The sequence below is a fragment of the Stigmatopora argus genome, chromosome 18, assembly GCF_051989625.1.
Source record: "Stigmatopora argus isolate UIUO_Sarg chromosome 18, RoL_Sarg_1.0, whole genome shotgun sequence".
In the NCBI taxonomy this organism is placed as follows: domain Eukaryota; kingdom Metazoa; phylum Chordata; class Actinopteri; order Syngnathiformes; family Syngnathidae; genus Stigmatopora; species Stigmatopora argus.
Window position 1 is genome coordinate 10,992,447 of NC_135404.1, and position 17,954 is coordinate 11,010,400.

The 17,954-nt window shown below is 45.1% G+C and overlaps 4 protein-coding genes across 7 annotated transcripts; 1 reads left to right on the plus strand and 3 right to left on the minus strand.

The window, feature by feature from the left end:
• Window positions 1–552: 552 nt before the first annotated feature.
• On the minus strand, window positions 553–5,712 carry prph2a (peripherin 2a (retinal degeneration, slow)). Its single transcript, XM_077625978.1, has 3 exons — window positions 4,814–5,712; window positions 3,066–3,312; window positions 553–1,348 (listed from the first exon to the last, which is right to left on the minus strand). The coding sequence occupies exons 1-3, from the start codon at window positions 5,392–5,394 to the stop codon at window positions 1,139–1,141; spliced, it is 1,038 nt and encodes a 345-aa protein (XP_077482104.1). The 5' UTR covers window positions 5,395–5,712; the 3' UTR covers window positions 553–1,138.
• Window positions 5,713–6,267: 555 nt separating this feature from the next.
• Window positions 6,268–7,712, minus strand: tbcc (tubulin folding cofactor C). Its single transcript, XM_077625979.1, has one exon. The coding sequence runs from the start codon at window positions 7,427–7,429 to the stop codon at window positions 6,395–6,397; it is 1,035 nt and encodes a 344-aa protein (XP_077482105.1). The 5' UTR covers window positions 7,430–7,712; the 3' UTR covers window positions 6,268–6,394.
• A 655-nt stretch (window positions 7,713–8,367) lies between these two features.
• On the plus strand, window positions 8,368–15,833 carry bicral (BICRA like chromatin remodeling complex associated protein). 3 transcript variants are annotated; one of them, XM_077625757.1, is made up of 10 exons: window positions 8,368–8,580; window positions 10,545–10,590; window positions 10,668–10,716; window positions 10,821–10,886; window positions 11,420–12,511; window positions 12,586–12,668; window positions 12,739–12,884; window positions 12,965–13,059; window positions 13,173–13,275; window positions 13,677–15,833. In XM_077625757.1, the coding sequence occupies exons 2-10, from the start codon at window positions 10,550–10,552 to the stop codon at window positions 13,970–13,972; spliced, it is 1,971 nt and encodes a 656-aa protein (XP_077481883.1). In that variant the 5' UTR covers window positions 8,368–8,580; window positions 10,545–10,549; the 3' UTR covers window positions 13,973–15,833. The 3 variants fall into 3 exon arrangements, with proteins under 3 accessions (XP_077481883.1, XP_077481884.1, XP_077481882.1); XM_077625758.1 differs by having other exon boundaries at window positions 8,369–8,580; window positions 10,668–10,712; XM_077625756.1 differs by lacking the exon at window positions 8,368–8,580 and adding an exon at window positions 8,737–10,180.
• Window positions 15,834–15,910: 77 nt separating this feature from the next.
• Window positions 15,911–17,886, minus strand: LOC144092716 (uncharacterized). 2 transcript variants are annotated; one of them, XM_077625761.1, is made up of 5 exons: window positions 17,657–17,886; window positions 16,735–17,478; window positions 16,295–16,393; window positions 16,108–16,224; window positions 15,911–16,040 (listed from the first exon to the last, which is right to left on the minus strand). In XM_077625761.1, exons 1-5 carry the CDS (start codon window positions 17,664–17,666, stop codon window positions 16,012–16,014), a joined length of 999 nt encoding a protein of 332 aa, XP_077481887.1. In that variant the 5' UTR covers window positions 17,667–17,886; the 3' UTR covers window positions 15,911–16,011. The 2 variants fall into 2 exon arrangements, with proteins under 2 accessions (XP_077481887.1, XP_077481886.1); XM_077625760.1 differs by having other exon boundaries at window positions 15,911–16,224.
• Window positions 17,887–17,954: the final 68 nt, after the last annotated feature.

Here is a 17,954-nt window from a genome sequence, read left to right on the forward strand (position 1 = left end):
CGCTCTCTCTCGCTCACCTGGTTGAGGGGGGCTCAGGCTAATCTCCAATCCGATTAGGCTCCTTATCTACTCAGTGCTGCTTTTATGTGATTTGGAGCCAACCGAAATACCGTGCAAAGAAGAGTCAGCCTCGTTCACCCTCACTGCATCAGCGAATGGCCATCAGAGTAGACTGTAAACAGCCAGAAAATCCAAACTCATTCACTCCAAACATCCTTGTGAGGATAAGCAGTTGTGAAAATGAATGAAAAAGAAATGGTATGCATTCTATTGGGGAAATGAGATGAATCCGATTGAAAACAGGTGCCTAAAACTCGACATTTCATACATTTGGCAACTTTCTTGTTTCTACACAACACACAACACACACACTCATACTTGTTGAATTAAAGCATGAGAGGAGTCATCCCATGTCTGTGCATGTGAAAGCAGTAAAGAGCATAATTGCCTTGATCCGGTTGTCGACTTAATCGGGAGCCTTGTGGCCCTCGCTGCGTTTCGGATCCTCCTTGACGCCAAGACTCAAAGTCAAAAGACGACAAGACCAGCGCATTTTCTCCCACAAACTCTACAGTCATTTTTATTCACCTTTCCTGTTTTCTAAGGGCACGACCCATATACACATTTACATTGAATTTTATATGTGTACATATATGTATAAACAAATGACATAATATATATATATCTTTTTTTTTTTACAAAAAGGTAAAATCTTGCTTTTCTACACTATGTACAAAGACCGCCACGCCACCCTGTTGTTAAATATACAGAGAGGGAATAAAAGTAAAACTGAGGATCTTGGGGGGGCCTTTTCGGGAAGGGGAAATATTTAGCTGCCAAATCCATTGACGGTGTTCTATTTCGGTGGATAAAAAGAATTCAAAATCGCGCTGGAAAATCCGACAGGGGGGTTGCACGGTAACCACCATCCCCATCCCAAGCGCTTGGATTTGAGCTAAATTGCAGATGTCGTCACGGTTCAATTAACTACGTCTCTGTATTTACTATAAATGTACAAGGAAGGAGCCAATAAAAATTGGAAAAAAATGAGTAGAAATAAAAGAATGATTCATTCCTCCCGGGGTGGTAGCAGCGTCAGTTTTGGCAGGCGGGTCGAGCCGCGAGGTCGCTCGCCGGCTCAGCTGACGGTGGCCACGCCGCCCTCTTCGCCTCCTTCTTCCACTTTGCCGCCTTTGCACATGGCCTTCATTTTGGCCATGATGTCGGTGAGGGTCTCCTTGACCGTCTTCTCCAAGAGCCAGCCCTCGCTCTCGCTCTCGGGGTCTTCGGGGTTGGCCAGAGTGGACAGTGAGCTGTCCACGTACTGCAAGCCCGCCGTCACCGCCACCTGCCACGGGATGGCCAAAAATGCGCCTTGAAATGAGCTCCATTTTGCTTTAAACTATAAGTACACTGAGGCTAAACAAACACCAAATCGTGAATACTAAACAATTCCTCATCACTTCATTGGTTTCAGGTCACATCTTGTTGATTTTATGGTTAATTTCAGTTAATTTAATGGTTACTTTCAGTTGATTTTATGGTTACTTTCAGTTTATGGTTACTTTTCCCTTTCTATGAATGTGATTCTGACTGTAATGTCAATAATTCCGTTTCATATGGTAATGGTCCAAGACCTAACTCCATTAAGTTGACAAAAAAAAATCATATGGCCATCAGCTGTTGGCTAAAGTATTGTGCAATATCATTTTTTTAACCTTTAAGTGCTGTGACTACATTTAATATATTAAAATATTATATATAGACAATAAATTAAAATCATCAAGACCTAGCTAGATTCCACATACATGGCGTCATATATTTTTATTACCCAAAATGTGAAGTGCCCAAATGTGGACCCCAGGTTTTAATTAGTTTTATTTATTATTGTATTTTTATATATTTTACAAAGGCTAAAGAAAATAATGAATTAAGACAATGTTAATACAAACAAATGTAAAATCAAATGAATAAAAACAGGAATTTCTCATATTGTTGTCCGTCTCTTTGTGCCCTGCGATTGGCTGGGTTAGTGTGAGTGCCCTCGTTAGAGTTAATATTGTTTACAGCTGGCAGTCGGTCAGATTGCTCCATTATGTGGGCCAACGCAGATGATATTTTTAAGCTGGTCTTCCACCGTCCTTCCTTCCTTTGAATTTTATCATCAACTATCAAGTCGCCACACATGATTTCATTTCGCGGGCCAATCAAGGGACACGCCGTACTGAAGTGAGGGTGGAATTATTTTTAGGTTGTTTAGGGAAGGGGAAGGAAACAGGAAACAAGCACAAGCTAACTTAAGTGTTGCTCCACTAACACAATTGGGACAAGTTTCTAGTTGGAGCTTTTCCTTTAGCGGCCCAGATAACGCGTTAACGTTATTGTATATGTAAATAAAGATATCATATTATGCCAGGGGAGATGTAGTATGTTATATCTTGATTTATCTTGATGGTTAAAAAATAAGAAAGTGTATATATTTATGATATTTCTTGTGTGCTACTTAGTAACATTAACGTTTTTGAACAGTTTAAAATGTATTTAATATGCTGGCATTCCACTTCGTAACACCTTTTAAATGGAATGTTATGATTTGTAATCAAAAATAGAATCATATCGTGTAGTACAAGGGTGTCAGACTCGGGTTGGTTCGCGGGCCGCGTTAACGTCAACTCGATTTTATGTGGGCCGGACCATTTTAGATATAATATTTAGATTTTTTTTATTTATAAATGGATTAAAAGAACTGGATTAAAGTTTAATTAATTTATAGATCTAAAACAATGTTTATTTTTGCTTTTTTAAATATATTTTTAGATTTTACAAAATGATTTTTGAACTAAAAACACAGAAAAAATGGATTTAAAAATTACAATTATTGATTTAAAAGGGGGAAAATCAGGAAATTTAATATACATCTATACTCTTCATTTTAATTTGATCCTAAAACAGAAAGTCGGCACTCATGATTGACTTTCCCGGGCCACACAAAATGATGCGGCGGGCCAGATTTGGCTCCCGGGCCGCTACTTTGACACATGTGGCTATATGCTTGTGTTCTTTACCTCCAGCATGGTGACCAGCAGCACCAGGAGGCCGATGGTGGTCATCATGCCGCCATAGTAGGAGAGGAGAGCGTCGCGACAACCGCTCCTCCACACGTTGAGCTCTTCGGTGTAGTGGTCGTAGCTGTAGTGCGCCGTGTTGTTGGTCATCTGGTGCTGGATGCATGGCCGCGGCGAGCTCGGGTTACAGCAGCTGAAGGGGACGCCGTCCATCAGGTACTGGCCGTCCACGTTGCTTCCGATGCGGCTGGGGACCAAAAATGGTAAACATACAAGAATGATGACAAACTTTTCAGTCAACAATATGGTTTGTCAAGTCAAAAACCGAATGAAAAATGTATTCTTTAATATAAATTGTCCTGTATGCGCTCGCTATCCACAACATTTGAGCACCATTAGCTACGGGAACATCGTTAATTAACCCCAAATAGAATTGAGCCTCAACGACGACAGGACGTCCCGCGAAGGTTGACTGGCGTTTGTGGGTCAACGTCGGAAGGGCTTAATCCACAATCAAACCCAGTAAAGATCTTTGACTGTGGGTCAGTATGCTCGGCTCCAGCCATTTTGGGGCCTTAAAAGAATCCACCAAAGTCTTCCATTTTTGAATAAGACAATCCAACGATCACTTTCCCTCCTTGCCGATATATAAATCTTTTTAAAAGTCTCCACAAATGAGCTTTCCAAAGTCCCCCGCGGAGTTGATTGGACGGGACGCTGATGCTTAACGTGATAATCCCCAGGATTTACCAGTCATGATGGGAACACTAAAACAAAGTACAACAACATCAGGTACACGCCTACTTTGTCCCTCTGGCTATCTTTAGTTGTTGTTTACAAATTTTAAACCAACGATAAGAACGTACCATTTTACTGTATTGAAAAAAAAGGGACTAAGTTCCAACCATCATAAAAATTGACATTTAACCTTATTTTCCAGATCCAAAATGGCATAGCTGGGTTTTTATGAAGCATTTTATATTCACGGGTCATCGCGACCCGCTTTTGATACAGTGAGTAGTTTCGATGTGGTTTTTAATGAGCCGCTGTTCATAACTTTGAAATATATCAGCATGTGCTGGTTTGACCCCCCCCCCTGATTGGTTTCTGCTCTTAATCCCACCCTGACCACTCTCTCACTCCCCCCCCACCTAAGTAAACTTGCCTAGTAACCTCCACCCAGCCTCTTTGAGCATCACCATTTCTGTCCTGCTAATCCTCAAAAGGACGCGGGTGACAAGCGCACCTGCTCCAACCTACCTCAATTTACCTGCAGATTACGCGCACCTGTGTCATTTAAAATCAGAGGCAAAAAAACTCAATTCCAAGATGAATACTTTCCCCACATTCTTAAAAAAATAGCACATCGGATTTCTAAGAAAGTTTTCTAAGTGTGATATTCCGAGAGAAAAATGATACTACTACGAGATTAAAATGGAAATACGATGAACAGTGAGGCCATATTGTAATAATGCAAGATTCAAAGTGGAATATTACAGTATTAAAGTTGATTTGCGGCTTATCTTTAATGGAACGCGGGTTGTTGTTTGGTTCCCAGAACTGATTTTCGCGTAACATTCAGAGATTAACAATAGGAGAATAAAATCACTACATTTCCACATCACATGAAGTAGAATGGATGATTTTTGTGTGTGCTTCTTTGATTCCCGTTGATAAAACTATGAAGATAATGACTATATGGTAAATATAGGGGAATACATATTTTTTTAAATCCATATCGGACTTACTCTTTGACCTCTTTAGCGCTGAAATCCAGGTAGCGGTTGCTGACCCACTGGATCTCGAACCAGTCCCGGTAGTTGTCGTTCCCGCAGCATCGGAACTCGATCTGCATGAGGTCCAGCGTCCGCTTCATGTAGCATCGCCCCGGCGTGTCCGTGTCCTTGTAGAAGCGCATCCCGTTGCGCAGGCCCTCGGCCAGCGTGAACTGCAACGGGATGCGCATGATGAAACACAGCAAGGCCGTGACCACCAACGAGACGTTGAAGAGCACGCAGGCCATCAGGAAGTTCTTCAGCACTGGCTTCCACTTGACGAACTTGCTGGGGTCCAACGAGTCGTAGCAGATCTTGCCGCCCAGGGCGTTGATGCCGCACGCCACCAGGCCCACCAGGATGAGCAGGTTGGGCAGGAAGTGGCTCTCGTTGTTGTCCATCAATTCCGAGCGTTTCCGCAGCTCGATCTTGAAGAAGAGGCCCATGCCGAAGACCAGCACGCCGGCCATGACGGCGAACCAGAAGAGGAACCACACGCTCTGGGCGAGCTTTACCCGCTTTTTCAGATCGAACTTGACCTTTAGCAGAGCCATGGTTGAAAATGTCCAAAGAGATCCTTGTAGAACTGCTCGTCGCTTCTTTCTTTTAAAAACCTAGTCCAGGGCTGCACTTCGATAATCTCTTTTGGTCCTTCAGGAATCCATCAGAGATCCTTCCCTTCGTGCCCTGGTGGAGCCCAAGTATGTTCATTCATTCAATGCCGCCCCCATGGGACCCCCCCAAAACATCCAGGTTGAAACGCTTCCCTTCGCTCGCTTTCTTCAGGATTTCTGCAAGCATCCTCATGACTAAACGCACCAAGTTACAGTGCGTCATGCTAAGCTCCTGTAAGCAGCCTGATCCAATTTGCCAGGAAAAAATCCTCCGGCAGGCACCAGATGAGCCCGATTTGAAGCCATGGAGGCCCTAATTGGTTTGAGTGATCACGTGTTCATCCCGGTTACCGTGATCCGCGGCTCAAAAAGACGAGCAGCGTGAAAGTGGCGCCGGTCCAAGAATCGGCGACTGCCGCAGGTCTTCGGGGTTAATACCAAGCGGATGTCAAGCTGCAGGAAGCCGTGAGGACGTCATCGGTAGTACACGCGTAAACAACAAAACCGTTAAGAATCCTGCGCATTTGCTGGACAAAATCTGGAAACAGGCTCCTTACAATAATATTCTGATTAGATTACAATTGTTCAAAAACATGGTGGATTTTTTTTAATGTCGGTGGTAATTTCATTTTGCAGTCTTTGGTGAAAGCAGACTGATTACCAATCAGCTTTTACTTTAAAAATATTATCCCGTTAGCATAATTAGCTATTTTTATATGCACATTTAAGATAGGTGTTGTCTGGCATTTTAATACCACGAGTTCATGTTGAAATAAAGCGTCAGAAATTTCTACTTTAAAATAAAGTACTTCATTTTACACATGCGGTCAATGTTTATTAAATAATCACAATTTATTACATGGGTAAAAGAGCCATCACCACCCCAATGCATTCAAACACCAAAGCACTGACGTTGTCATTTCAAGGCACCGAGGTGAATTTAAGCTTCCCAAGCAGTTTTGCGGTCCGCTTCCGGAATAACCGCCCAGTTAGGTGACGGCGTGCCCGCGGCCAGCCAGTTGAAGTCGTCCACCTGGTCCCAGTTGTTCTTCTCCGGGTCCAGTCCGGCCGTACGCAGGTCCTCCTCCAGGTTAGGGTAGGACCAAGAGTACGGCGCGAAGCCGATGCCGTGGCAGTCTTCCACGATGGCGCGGCTGGTGACGTGCAGGTAGACGCGGGTGTCTTGAGTGTTGTGGGTGCGCAGCTGCTGACAGGCCAAAACCAGGGTGCTCCGCTCGCAGAAGTCCACAAAGACGGAGGTGGCCACGGGCCCGCACAGGATCTCGCAGCGGTCGATGTGCTTCAGGTGCAATGTGCTAGGTGAACCATACAAACGGACCTTGCAATTGGACAAGTGGCACAAGAGCACGTCTTCTTTCTGGATCTCCTCCGCTGTCTTTACCAGGACCGCGTCACGCATGTTGGAAAAGCCGCATTGGGCAACAGGTGGATCTCCATCTACTTGGGCAGTGCCATCTACATGGGAAGTGCCACGATCTGCTGGCGGAGAGACAGCGGACTCCTCCACGGTGGCTGAGGAAGCTTTAGTGCGACCCCGGAAACCGAATTTTTTCTTGGGAAGCACCTGCTCTCTCGTCTCGGTGAGACACGTCTGCAGCTTCTGGATGGTCACCTGGGCTTTACGCCGGTCGTGGGGAGTCAGAAACATCATGCTGTCGTTGAGGAACTTTTGCAAATGCATCATTTTAGCCGAAACCTCCTCAAGCTTCTGCGTCACCACCTTTTGGTCCACGCCCAAGCAGCCGCAGAGCAGTTCCTCGATTGCAGCCCGTTCCTCGTTAAACGTGCTGAGGAAGTATTCGGCATTTTCGCTAGCGACCAAATGGTTGTCTTTTGCTTCTTTTCGCCGCTCTGCGTCCTCTAGTCTCCCTTTGTGGCGCTTCTCCAGCCGCTCCTTTATCTTAACGGCACAGTTGCGGCTATCCGGCTCAGCCATTTCATCGGCTGCCTCCATTTTGTCGCCGGATTGTGACGTCAGCAGGTCTTCTTCGCAAACTCTTGTTTTAATAGTGGCGCGCGGCGCCACCTGCGATAGAGGGCGGAACTACAATGTAAACCGTTTTTTCTGTTTGTTTTTTTACATTCGTTTCAGTGTAATTTTTTTATTCTAATCGACTAATTAGTCAAAGTGTTTCCCAGTCATAGAACGAGTTGGAAACTATAAATTCTAAGCGCGTTAGCAGAGTAGTGGCAATTATTGTGTATTGTAAACTGAACGACGGACAACTGTTGTTCCAGGACTTAAAATGTTTGATTTATAACATGACCTGTGCTTTAACTAGGAGCTAATGATGGTGTATAGGGAAGAACACCCATCCCCTTTTTGTGTTTGATTTTTAATATATGGAACCTAGTACACTCATTCCTTGTTTTGATTTCAAAATTACCCGTATACCGCTGATACATAAGTATTCACAATTAAATTAAGTGGACGTTTATTACCATCAGTGGCATGCAACGAGTGCAATATTATGAAAAAGAAATTTAATTTTAGAGTGTTCTTTTGAGCTGTAACTAGTTTGTATTTCTTTTAATTGTATTAATGTATTTAAATAACATTGTTTCACTTTACAAATGTATTTCTAATTAAATACTGATTCATAACTAAATAAAAATGACTCAAATGTTTTTTTTCTAACTTAAAACAGTAAGTCTAAACGGAGAATGTCAGAGAATGTCCACCGCAGTGACCACAGTGCCTAAAAAGTTTAAACATTATATATCGAATTTAAAAAACAACAACCTTACTGTTCTGTGTATAAAAGGAGAGCACTAGTCCCAGGTAACTTTTGCCACACCTTTATATAGTCATTTGTCACGAGTGACGTCATACATCACAGGCCCGCCCTCTACTGTTGGAAAAAGTTCAGGAATCTGGATTTGACGAGTCATTTAAATTCAACGCGTATTATTATATGTATATTTTTAAAAAATATTCTCCATTATGTCAACTTTTATTATGGCACTATCAGAACGGTGGTGCGAGGGGGAGGGGGCCGCTGCCCTCCTTGAACTTGCTCTTCCAGCGGCGTGCGCGCTAGCCCCCACAGCCCGTGCAGCCATGGCGAGGAAACCCCGTTGACAAGGCACTGCTTTTTCATGACGGTGAGTTCCCCCTTTGAGTGTATTATCATTTTGGGATAAAAATGGCAAGGGAAAAAACACACACTGCCTCCTTCCCTCTTCCTCCTTCGGGGAGGGTTAGGGAGACAACTTTGAAAATGGAGCTCAGGCAGCACAGTGTGGGGAGACAGTAGTGAGGCGAAATAACACGAGTGGTGGGAGAGAGGGAGAAGAAGGAGGAGGAGGAGAAGGAGGGGGCGAGCGAATTAAAAGTTGGCCAAATGGAGATATTGGGTTTCAAGTGGAGTGGAGATGGGAGTCAAGAAAAAAGGAGCCTTTGCTCTGCGGGTCTTTATGTTATGCTAATCGCGATAAATATTTATAGATTCGTCCAAGTGCGTTTTCAAAAAGAGGCAGGGCGTCGACGACACTTCGACGGACTAGCTAACCGAAAAGCCGTACGTTGGGTCGTCCAAAATGTCTCCGGGGAGAGCGGAGTCGGCGACGACGACGACGGGGAGCCGGTTAGCCAAAGACTGCGGCCGCCCGTCGCAGTTTAAGCTTCGGGGGAAATGTGACGTGTGGCGCCGCTCGGGACGAGTCAGAAAGCCTTGCCCCAAAACGCGTCGAAGGCAGTCACGTCGACTGGCCCCCGGACTGCGTTTATGTCGATACGAGGCTGTTTTGGAAACAAAAGCTGAAAGGCGGAACATTTCACGGACTTTCCCGTCTCCATTTTGAGGCGTTTGCTGGACGTGGACGTGACAACATGGCGTTCGAGCTAGGGCGGCTTTGAAGGGCAATTCGAGCTTTGTTCTGCATATTAGTGGCTGCTACCCTGGGTAGTAGTCGTCGTTTGTGTCAGACGGCGAATTTAAAAAAAATATTTGCTTTGATGCTATTTAAAGTGAAAGTATTGTTTACTACGACATTTCTCACACACCACAACCCAAATCGAAATGGTCGTTGTTCGACTCCACGCCATTTTTTGGTCTAAAAATCGTTGTAGTACATATAAACTGGTGTAGCCTACATGTAAACTACAATTGTTTTACATTGCTGTCTTCGTTTTGATATTCTGACCAAATGAAAAAAATGCCCTTCATCCCAAGTGCAGAATGCATTTTTGTCGTTGCTAATTTTACAGTTAAATGTTATTTTTTGTCTCTAAAACCACGCCAGGAACACCAATAAACACTTCATTGTACTGGCGCAGTGCTTTAAAAAAAGGCATTGGCTTCCACAGCAGCCATTTTGTTTGTTTAGCTAGTGCAGTGTAGAAAATGTCACTTGAGTGTCATTTCTGCCTTTAGCATTCCATTCTAGAACCGAAAAAAAATGTCCACGTTGCTCCTAAACAAACACACGCAACAAACTCATCACATGAATGTGGTGGCAGCAAGGCCTGCTTACACCCTTTGTTACAACAATACATTTCACGGCTGACATAAAGCCAACTATTCAATATGTCTGCCCTCCAAGGTTATTTAGAGCATGGTGTAGTTGCTTCCACACGAATGCTTTTTCATCCTGAGTGGTGACTGTTGTAGGGCAGGAAAGTGAAGCCTGGCTGTTGTGTTGTCACAGTACAGTACCCATGTTGCCTGAAGACTACACTACTACACTACAATGCACTCCCATGGTGATATATTTTATCGTCTTACTTGCTCTCTCATACTTTGCATCATTTTTAAAGCCATTGTCATTTCCTTCCCATGTCTTGCTCCGAAGCCCAGCCCGCTTCTGGAAATGTAGGGTGTTACATGACTGGCCAGATAATAATCTGAGTTCTGCAATATAGAAAAAAATATACACATTGGACACAACAATGAAGTCAATTTTATTTATTGTGTCCCAAGAAAGGGGAATTTACAACTGTAATCCTGGGTTTCAAGGCCGTAGGTCTTGCATTTATTAAAGTGTCCATTGAATGTCTGCAACTATGCTATTTAATCTTTTAAAGTCGCTTTTTAACAAACTTCATCTGGTCTGTTGTTTATCTTCAGGTGTCATGGATGATGAGGATGACCGCCATCTTCTGGATATTTTAGGGTAAAAATACTAACAATCAATCTTAGTGTTGCATTAGGAATAACCTTATTTAACAGAAGTATCTTGACATTTTTTAGAGATGTGGACGCATTGAATGACTATCTTCACGGCAACAACAGCAAGTCCGTGAGTGGCTCTTAAAAAAAAAAAACGGCTATACACACTTGGCACGTTTACGTGGAACTTTGCACTATTTGGACGTCAGCAATAGCGTGTGTTCTTTCACCCAGATTGAGGAGGACGACGTAGCCAACGCTGCATACGGCTCCGACGCCTCTTTCTTTGCGGGTGACGCTGTGAGTCATAGTTTGAATACTTCTTTCAAAGGAAATAGTTTTGCGCTCTGTGGGCGTAAACGTAGGTAGACCTGTCATGTCATTCTTTTCCCCTGAACAAGTGATACTTGACACAATACAAATGAGAGGAGCAATGTTTAATGATACAAAAAGTACAAACATGATCCCAACAATATACTTTGAGTCGTGATGAAGGAAATCATCCCTATTTCCAGTTATTCCAGTTATGAGTTAACTGCCGCATTGTACAATAAACTAACACGACTTGAAATGATCTAAAGTGCAAAATCCTGCTTTGTCATGCATGTGCAATTTACAGCGCCTGTGGGCATTTGACTATTTCCACATTGCTCCATAGTGGAATAAGTCAATCCTCACTCTTCATTCAACCACCCTGATAGAAAATTTACCACAACTTCATTGTTAGTTTGGGCCCTAACCACTGTGTACTTTCATTTCTTCTAACTTTATAACATTGTATTTGTTTATTTCTAACATGATCTTTCCTCAATTCTCCAAATGCTTTTTTTCAGGCCAACGCCAGACTCAAAGATGGTTCCTCGACAATGGCGGGCTTCGACGCGGACCCGACGGGAGACGGCCTCCAGCTCTCCAGCGGCCTTTCCTTCATCGAGGACCACCTGGGAGTGGGGAGCCCCCCCGGAGGCGGCGTGGACCTCGGCGAAGAGCAACCCTTCGACATCCTGCAAAAGTCCCTGCTGGAGGCCGACATCACGGAGCAGACTTTGGCGCAGGAGGCCTTGCTGGACAGCCAGCCCGCGCCCACCCTGGTGCAGGCCCCCGTCCCCTTCTCCTCACAGCTGGTCCCGGCGGGCTACGGGGGCGGCGCGGGCGCTACGCCGGCCCCGGCGACCACCGCGTTACCGGCCGGACAGTTCCTCCAGGGCGTGTCGCCGCTGCCCAACGGCTCGGCGCAGCACATCCAGCTGCTGGGCTCCTTCGGGACGGGGAGCGGAGTCGTGACCCTGAGCGGTCTGGAAAGAACTCCTCAGATCGTGCTGAGGGCGGCCGGCCCCGTCGCCGCGGCGGGGTCGCCGTCCCCGGCCCCCCAGGTTTTCGCCCCCACCCAGGGCCATCTGGGCTTCAAGAACATTCCCCTCCAGAACGTCATCATCCAAAGAGGTCCGGGAGGGACGCAGACGCTCATCCGGCCCATTCAGCCAAAACCGCATCAGGCGGTCTTCAGCCTCCAGCCCGCCGCCCCCACCTTGGCGAGCGTGACCACCAACGCCACGGCCAACGGCTCTCTGCTGGTGGATCAGCAGCAGGCGCAAACTAACGTCCAGGCGGGACAGTTTTTGCTGCCCGGTCACTTGGCCATCCACAACGGCCCCACCGCCGAAATGGCGCCGCATAACACGGCGCAGTTAGTCGCCGGGCAGAAACATCCGACGCAGGTCGGCGGTCAGCTCCTCGTCAATCACGGCGATCCGGCGCAGACGCGGAAGGCCGTGCCCTGCGCCCCCGGACGGCTGTCGCTGGTCAGCCAGGGGCAATTCTCCGGCAGCCCCGTGCAGCGTCTCCTGGTGACGACAACGCCCAACTGCACGTCTTTGTCGCCTTTACCCAACGCGGCGGCGACGCCGGCGCAAGAGCACAGACAGGTGAGCCGTGTACCGAATCTGCGTGTTGGAGTTCCACCGTCGCGGTTCAGTCATCCAGCTGCTGCTTTTCCCAGAATGCATCAGGAGCTGCTGTCAAACAGGCGCAGCTCAGCGCACAAAAGAGGCCCGCCCCCGCGCCGCTGACTAAGGGAGGAATGTGAGTTGGACATATAAACGTGTCAATGTGTCCCTTGACACATATACAAAATGTTTTTTTGTTTTTTTAGGATTTTACAGCAGCTGAGGGAACATCACGAGCGGGTGGACACGCCCGACCGGCGACACTTTGCGTCGTTCGGAGACGTGTTGCATAGGCTCCTCCCCTTTCACGTGTTCCAAGGTGCGCCGCCCAGCCACGAGGAGTTCTCGCAAGGTACCTTCATTTTTTGGGACATTTTGGTTGAAAGTGGTCACGTGAAACGGACGGTGGCTTTCATGTTTTTGTGTTGACAGTGGATGAGGAGTTTGAGTCCGTCGCCACTCACGTCTTGATCAAGACGCAGGCCATGATCAATAAATATAGACGACTGCTTTTGACTGAATCTGAGGTATTTCAAGTCGTGCCATTGAATTATTTTTTCGAAAATTGTTTGTATGCTAACAATATATTACTTTTTGTTATTATCTAAAACACCAAACGGTATCCCTGTCGTCGCGGCAGCATTCCAGTCCTTCGTCGGAAATGGTGATGATCGACAGGACCTTCAATCAAGAGGAACGCCAATGCCTGACGCAAGACAAGCGCATGCTTCTCGTGGATCCAGGTACCGGATTTTTACACAGCAATTCAACTATTGAAATTGTACCAAAAAAGTCATTTACGTTACGTTGTGGATCAGTATTCTTAAAAACCCATAACTTGACTGGAGGACAGGATCTGTCAGAGGCCATATGAATCGATGTGTTTGTCATGTGATGCGTTGTATACAAAATTTCTTGGTAAGAAAAACAAAACAAAAAAACTAAAACACTGGCCGCCGTGGTAATGAAACTAAACGGAGAACGCGGCGCCAAAAGCAAAATTGGATTAAGGGAGTTTTATTGGCCTTTTTTGGTTTATTTTACAAATAAAAGGACTAGCAATTGTGGCTCAGCCAAGTCCACTCTATCGGATAGAGACAGCAAAGTACCCCTCCCCCCCTGACGCTGTCCTCTCTTCTCTCAGACGCTTTCTTGGAGGACTTCTGCTGCGGTCTAAAGTCCAAACGTTTGCCAGACCCCGCCCCCTCTCCGCCGCCGTCGCCGCCCGCCGCCGACTCGAGCGAGCCGGCGCTCAGGACAGACTCGCCGCCTGGCTTCGGCGACCCGGGAGGAGGGGGCGGCGACCAACTCCGGGTTTCCAAAAGCGTCTCGGAGGCGCGGCAAGGTAGCCACGCCTCGTCGGCAACGGCGGCGGCGGCGAGGGGCCCGGACACGGACTCGGCTCTGGAGGCGGCCGTCAACAGCATCCTGGAATGTTAACCAACCACACGGAGGTCTGTTCAAGTTCATTTTATTGACCTTTGTTGCGCTCTTTTACGTAGCACTACCTTTTTGGTTTCACATTGGCGGATACCGGGGGTCCTCGGTTTGCCATGGAGCTCCCTTCCCACGTCACCTGAATTTGCTCACGAGGCAGAACAGGTAGTCGTCTATCACTAAGTCACGATGACCGTTGATATTTATTCCGTAAAACACTTTTGAGCCTTAAATTATTGGAAGGAAAAACAAGCCGTGCCCCACAGCACGCTGTATTTTTACGCTGCTATGCAAATTAGGCGATTTTGCGCAAGGCGTCACACGGAAACGTCGTCATCGCAGTGCATATTTGTTTTTTAAAAATTAGGTTTAGGTCATTTAAAAAAAACGGAAAATGCTGTGCTAATTCTGTAGTTGATTACGAGTCATTCATAGATTGGACTTTTTGCCATGCAGAATGTTTTGGTCATTTCAATTTTAATGACAAATTACCCCTCGTAAAGCCTTGGATGTAAATCAGAGCCCTATAAAACACTAGTAAATATATTTTTCCAAAACAAATTTAGTCTAGACAATGAAATTGTAAAAAGAAAAAAAGAATACACCAAGTGAGCATGCCTTATTCCATCAACGTATCCCTACGCCGCCGTGTAAACTGGTTCATTTTACGCCACTTATACCTCAAAGTGTCCTCACGACAGTCAATATCCGCACGAAAAACCACTTTTAGGACATCAATCGAAAGCATTCCAGTGACAAAGTACGGCACCCCCACCACCAAGGACCCCCTGTACTCTGAAGTCGGGAACTCGTTCCAATCACCACCTCGCGCTGTGGGAATATGTGCAATTTAAAAGGATCCCCAGTTCTTACTTTGATGGCCAGTTTTTTTCCGGTGCCTATATACTTTGATTTCAAAGGGTTTACACGACGAATCCTACATTTCCTCGACCAATTGCACTAAAAGCCGCCAAGCCACAGCCGCTCACTTCAAATTTGGCATTTTCTTTGGAAGTTTCCCTTTCTTTTGTACCTTAAAGGTACGCCAGTCCCTGCACACGCAAAACACGCAAACTCATTTCAACGTACGTGTTCGCGTTTAGGGGGAGATTTGATGAATCCTCAGATTGAGGAAGTTACTTTGTGCAAAGTTTTGTTTTTGTTTCAAAACTGTTTTTGTCGATTGTATGCTCCGCCTCGTCTGCTTTTGTTTTCTTCATACGGCAGCACAACCAAAAAATGAAGGCTAATTTTCTTGACATCACGATAGGACAAAACCCAACTTTATCGTGTTGGTACGTATAACAAAAACATGACAGTATACATTCAATCCAATTCATTTCCACCAAAGTTAGATTTCGAGTTTGCATGATGTTCTCAATGTACCGCGGCTTCCGCTTACATTCCAAAAACATGCCTTTTAGCTACCATGGCGACTTGACATTATCCATAGAAGTTAATGGTTGGTTTGTATGGCTGGCGACCAATCAAGCCTAGGAATTCTGAGAAAATAGATGGATTCATCATCTGTACTTCAGTTGCAACTCATTGAAAAGCTTCAAATTTTGTTTTTTAAGCAAGAAAGTTTCCTTTTTTGTTTTTTTTAACCCTGCATTGCCATTTTGTTGCATCACCATGCGTTTCCGCGCTTGTTCTGCTTTCGACGCGAACTGTCTGACTTGATCTGTATAGTTTGTTTTCTATAAACAAATAAAATATTTATAATTTTTGTAAGGAACAAGAGGAAAAAAGAATGTTAAAAAAAGAGACAATGGCAATTATTTTGTATTATGTTGGCGTCACTTGTTCATTGTTGTGTTGCCTACAGCAGCAACATTAAATTCAGTCTGAATACAAAATGGCAGCAAGTGTTCGTAGGATATTCTTACTTCCAGCTGGAAGTTTTAAGAGGGCAAACAAATTAAAAGACACACCAGAGGATTGAAAATTGACAAAGTGCCATCTTTAATTCTCTTAACAACAGTGACATCCAGTGGTGACTTACATGAGTGCAGATGCAATCAAATAAAAAGCAATTTATTTTAATGGTACTTCCTCCAGCGATCCCTTTCTAAAACATACAAAAAAATACTTTTTTTCCTCCCAAAATGCTGTAAAGCGTGTGTGTGTATACTCACTCAGATGTGGGTAAGACCATACATAGCTGAGCACACAGTATCCTGCCAATAGCATCCCAACGCCGCCCACACCGCCTTTCCTCACGTCAATATACTTCCTGTAGTACCATTGCCAGCCTATAGGAGTCGCAGATGAGCAATCATGTGAAAAAGTTGCTAACCATGTGTAGAATTATGAATTAGTCACCTTTCTGCACCACATCGACAGCATCTCGTGGACGCTGTGGGGTCCTGCGGGCCAGCCACTCAGGAAGCTCCCCCAGGGTCACCTGACCCAGGCTTCGCCCTGCGTGGCAAAATAAAGATATGTTATGACCTCTGCCACTAGACAAAACCTACAGAAGCTTATATATTCCCAAAAGTCAAAGGTCACATTTACAGTAAGTGTCATCCACTTCATCAAATATGGTGATGCTTTACATTTGAATGCTTAGGCTGAAGTCTGCTCTCAGTGCGCTTTAGTTTTATTATTTTATATTTAGTTACTTCAAGATGAATACCAATAATGTTTATTGTTCCCTGCCAGACCAGATATATTTGTAGTATTCATAGAATGTGTAGTGGTTGTTGGTAAAATAAAAAGCAGCCAATTAGTTAATAATATGATATAATCATAATGATACCGACCTGAGGGGCTGTGCTTCCTCGCTTCCATCGTCGCTGCTGTGTCTCCAGTCCTGGACTGGAGCTCAGGAAAGCGTACTGGTGGTACCGAGGCAAGTTCAGACTGGTGAAGACTAACTTTGGAAGTTGTTGATGGATAGGAAACATATTTAGGCAAAGGGAGAGACACTTTGGGTTGTAAAACGATGTCTGTATCCGGTGGTCTCATCTCTGGTTTAGTGTTTATTTTTGTGGTTTCTATGCGGATGCTCGGCTTGCTTGTCTTGGTTTGGTTTAATGTGCTGCCAACGTGCTGCAGCGTAATATGGGGTATTGGTTTTAGCGTAATCTGGGGTATCGGTTTTTCTATGTCCATTTTTTGTTTGGTTTGTCTCTTTTTAGAGGTGCCTTTGGGTTTGGGAGACTTGGCAACTAAAAGCTCTTTGTTTTCAGAATTGAAATTTGTGGCCAGACTTTGCGGAGCTGAATCCGGTCCTTTTGATGCATGACTGGACTCGATGGAGGGCCGGATGCTTTTCTTTGACTTGGGAGGGGAACCCTTTCCACTTTTCCCAGACGACTCTGGCGATGTCTTTTTACTAACAGCTGGTGTCTTTTTCTCAGTCAGCTTGGGCGAGTCTGGCTTTAGCCGACTGGATGGCGGGGACGCGTCAGTTGAATGGTCGCCCAAAGAGGACTTTGCTGCCTTGCAGTGGGGCAGGTGACTTTTTAACCTCTTGAAGGACTTTCCACAGAAAGAACACACTTCTGTAAACAGGAAGTAACGTGGGCGATTATACATGTGTTAATATACACAACATGTTGATAGTTACACATGCTGCTGGCATAGCGAAATTAATATCAATTACCCTCGGGCGGTTTTCAATATTACAATACACATACTTAAGCAGTTCTAGAATGACGTCACATGACGATTGAAACTTACCAGGGCTCATTTCCCACGTGCGATCAAACAAACACGAAAGAAAAAATAATTCGTATATCTTATTTGAAATTATGTAGTTACTATAGCGTAGTTGTTTATAAGTAAATATGCACAATTTGTAGGTTTAAAATACCGACTAGCTAACGCGATGTTACAGGCGAGTGCGGGAGGGACCTCGTCTTGTTGTTAGGTGGCCAGTTAGAAGCCTGACCAGAAATAGCTAAAGTTAGTCCGAAAAGACAACATGCCGGATAAAACACCATAGTACTTATTTAAGACATTTTAAGAGTTAATTTAA

Bases quoted from the DNA above. Each gene is read 5' to 3' on its own strand.
- LOC144092716 (XM_077625760.1), bottom strand. The intron at 16,394-16,734 runs GTCGGTATCATT...TTTGCCACGCAG, and splicing joins GAGGAAGCACAGCCCCTCAG to GGCGAAGCCTGGGTCAGGTG. The intron at 16,225-16,294 runs GTGACTAATTCA...CGACTCCTATAG, and splicing joins TGTCGATGTGGTGCAGAAAG to GCTGGCAATGGTACTACAGG.
- prph2a (XM_077625978.1), bottom strand. From the start codon at position 5,394: ATGGCTCTGCTAAAGGTCAAGTTCGATCTGAAAAAGCGGGTAAAGCTC. The intron at 3,313-4,813 runs GTAAGTCCGATA...TTTGGTCCCCAG, and splicing joins AGCGCTAAAGAGGTCAAAGA to CCGCATCGGAAGCAACGTGG. The intron at 1,349-3,065 runs GTAAAGAACACA...ATCCCGTGGCAG, and splicing joins TGCTGGTCACCATGCTGGAG to GTGGCGGTGACGGCGGGCTT.
- bicral (XM_077625756.1), top strand. The intron at 10,717-10,820 runs GTGAGTGGCTCT...TCTTTCACCCAG, and splicing joins ACGGCAACAACAGCAAGTCC to ATTGAGGAGGACGACGTAGC. The intron at 10,887-11,419 runs GTGAGTCATAGT...GCTTTTTTTCAG, and splicing joins CTTTCTTTGCGGGTGACGCT to GCCAACGCCAGACTCAAAGA.
- tbcc (XM_077625979.1), bottom strand. From the start codon at position 7,429: ATGGAGGCAGCCGATGAAATGGCTGAGCCGGATAGCCGCAACTGTGCC.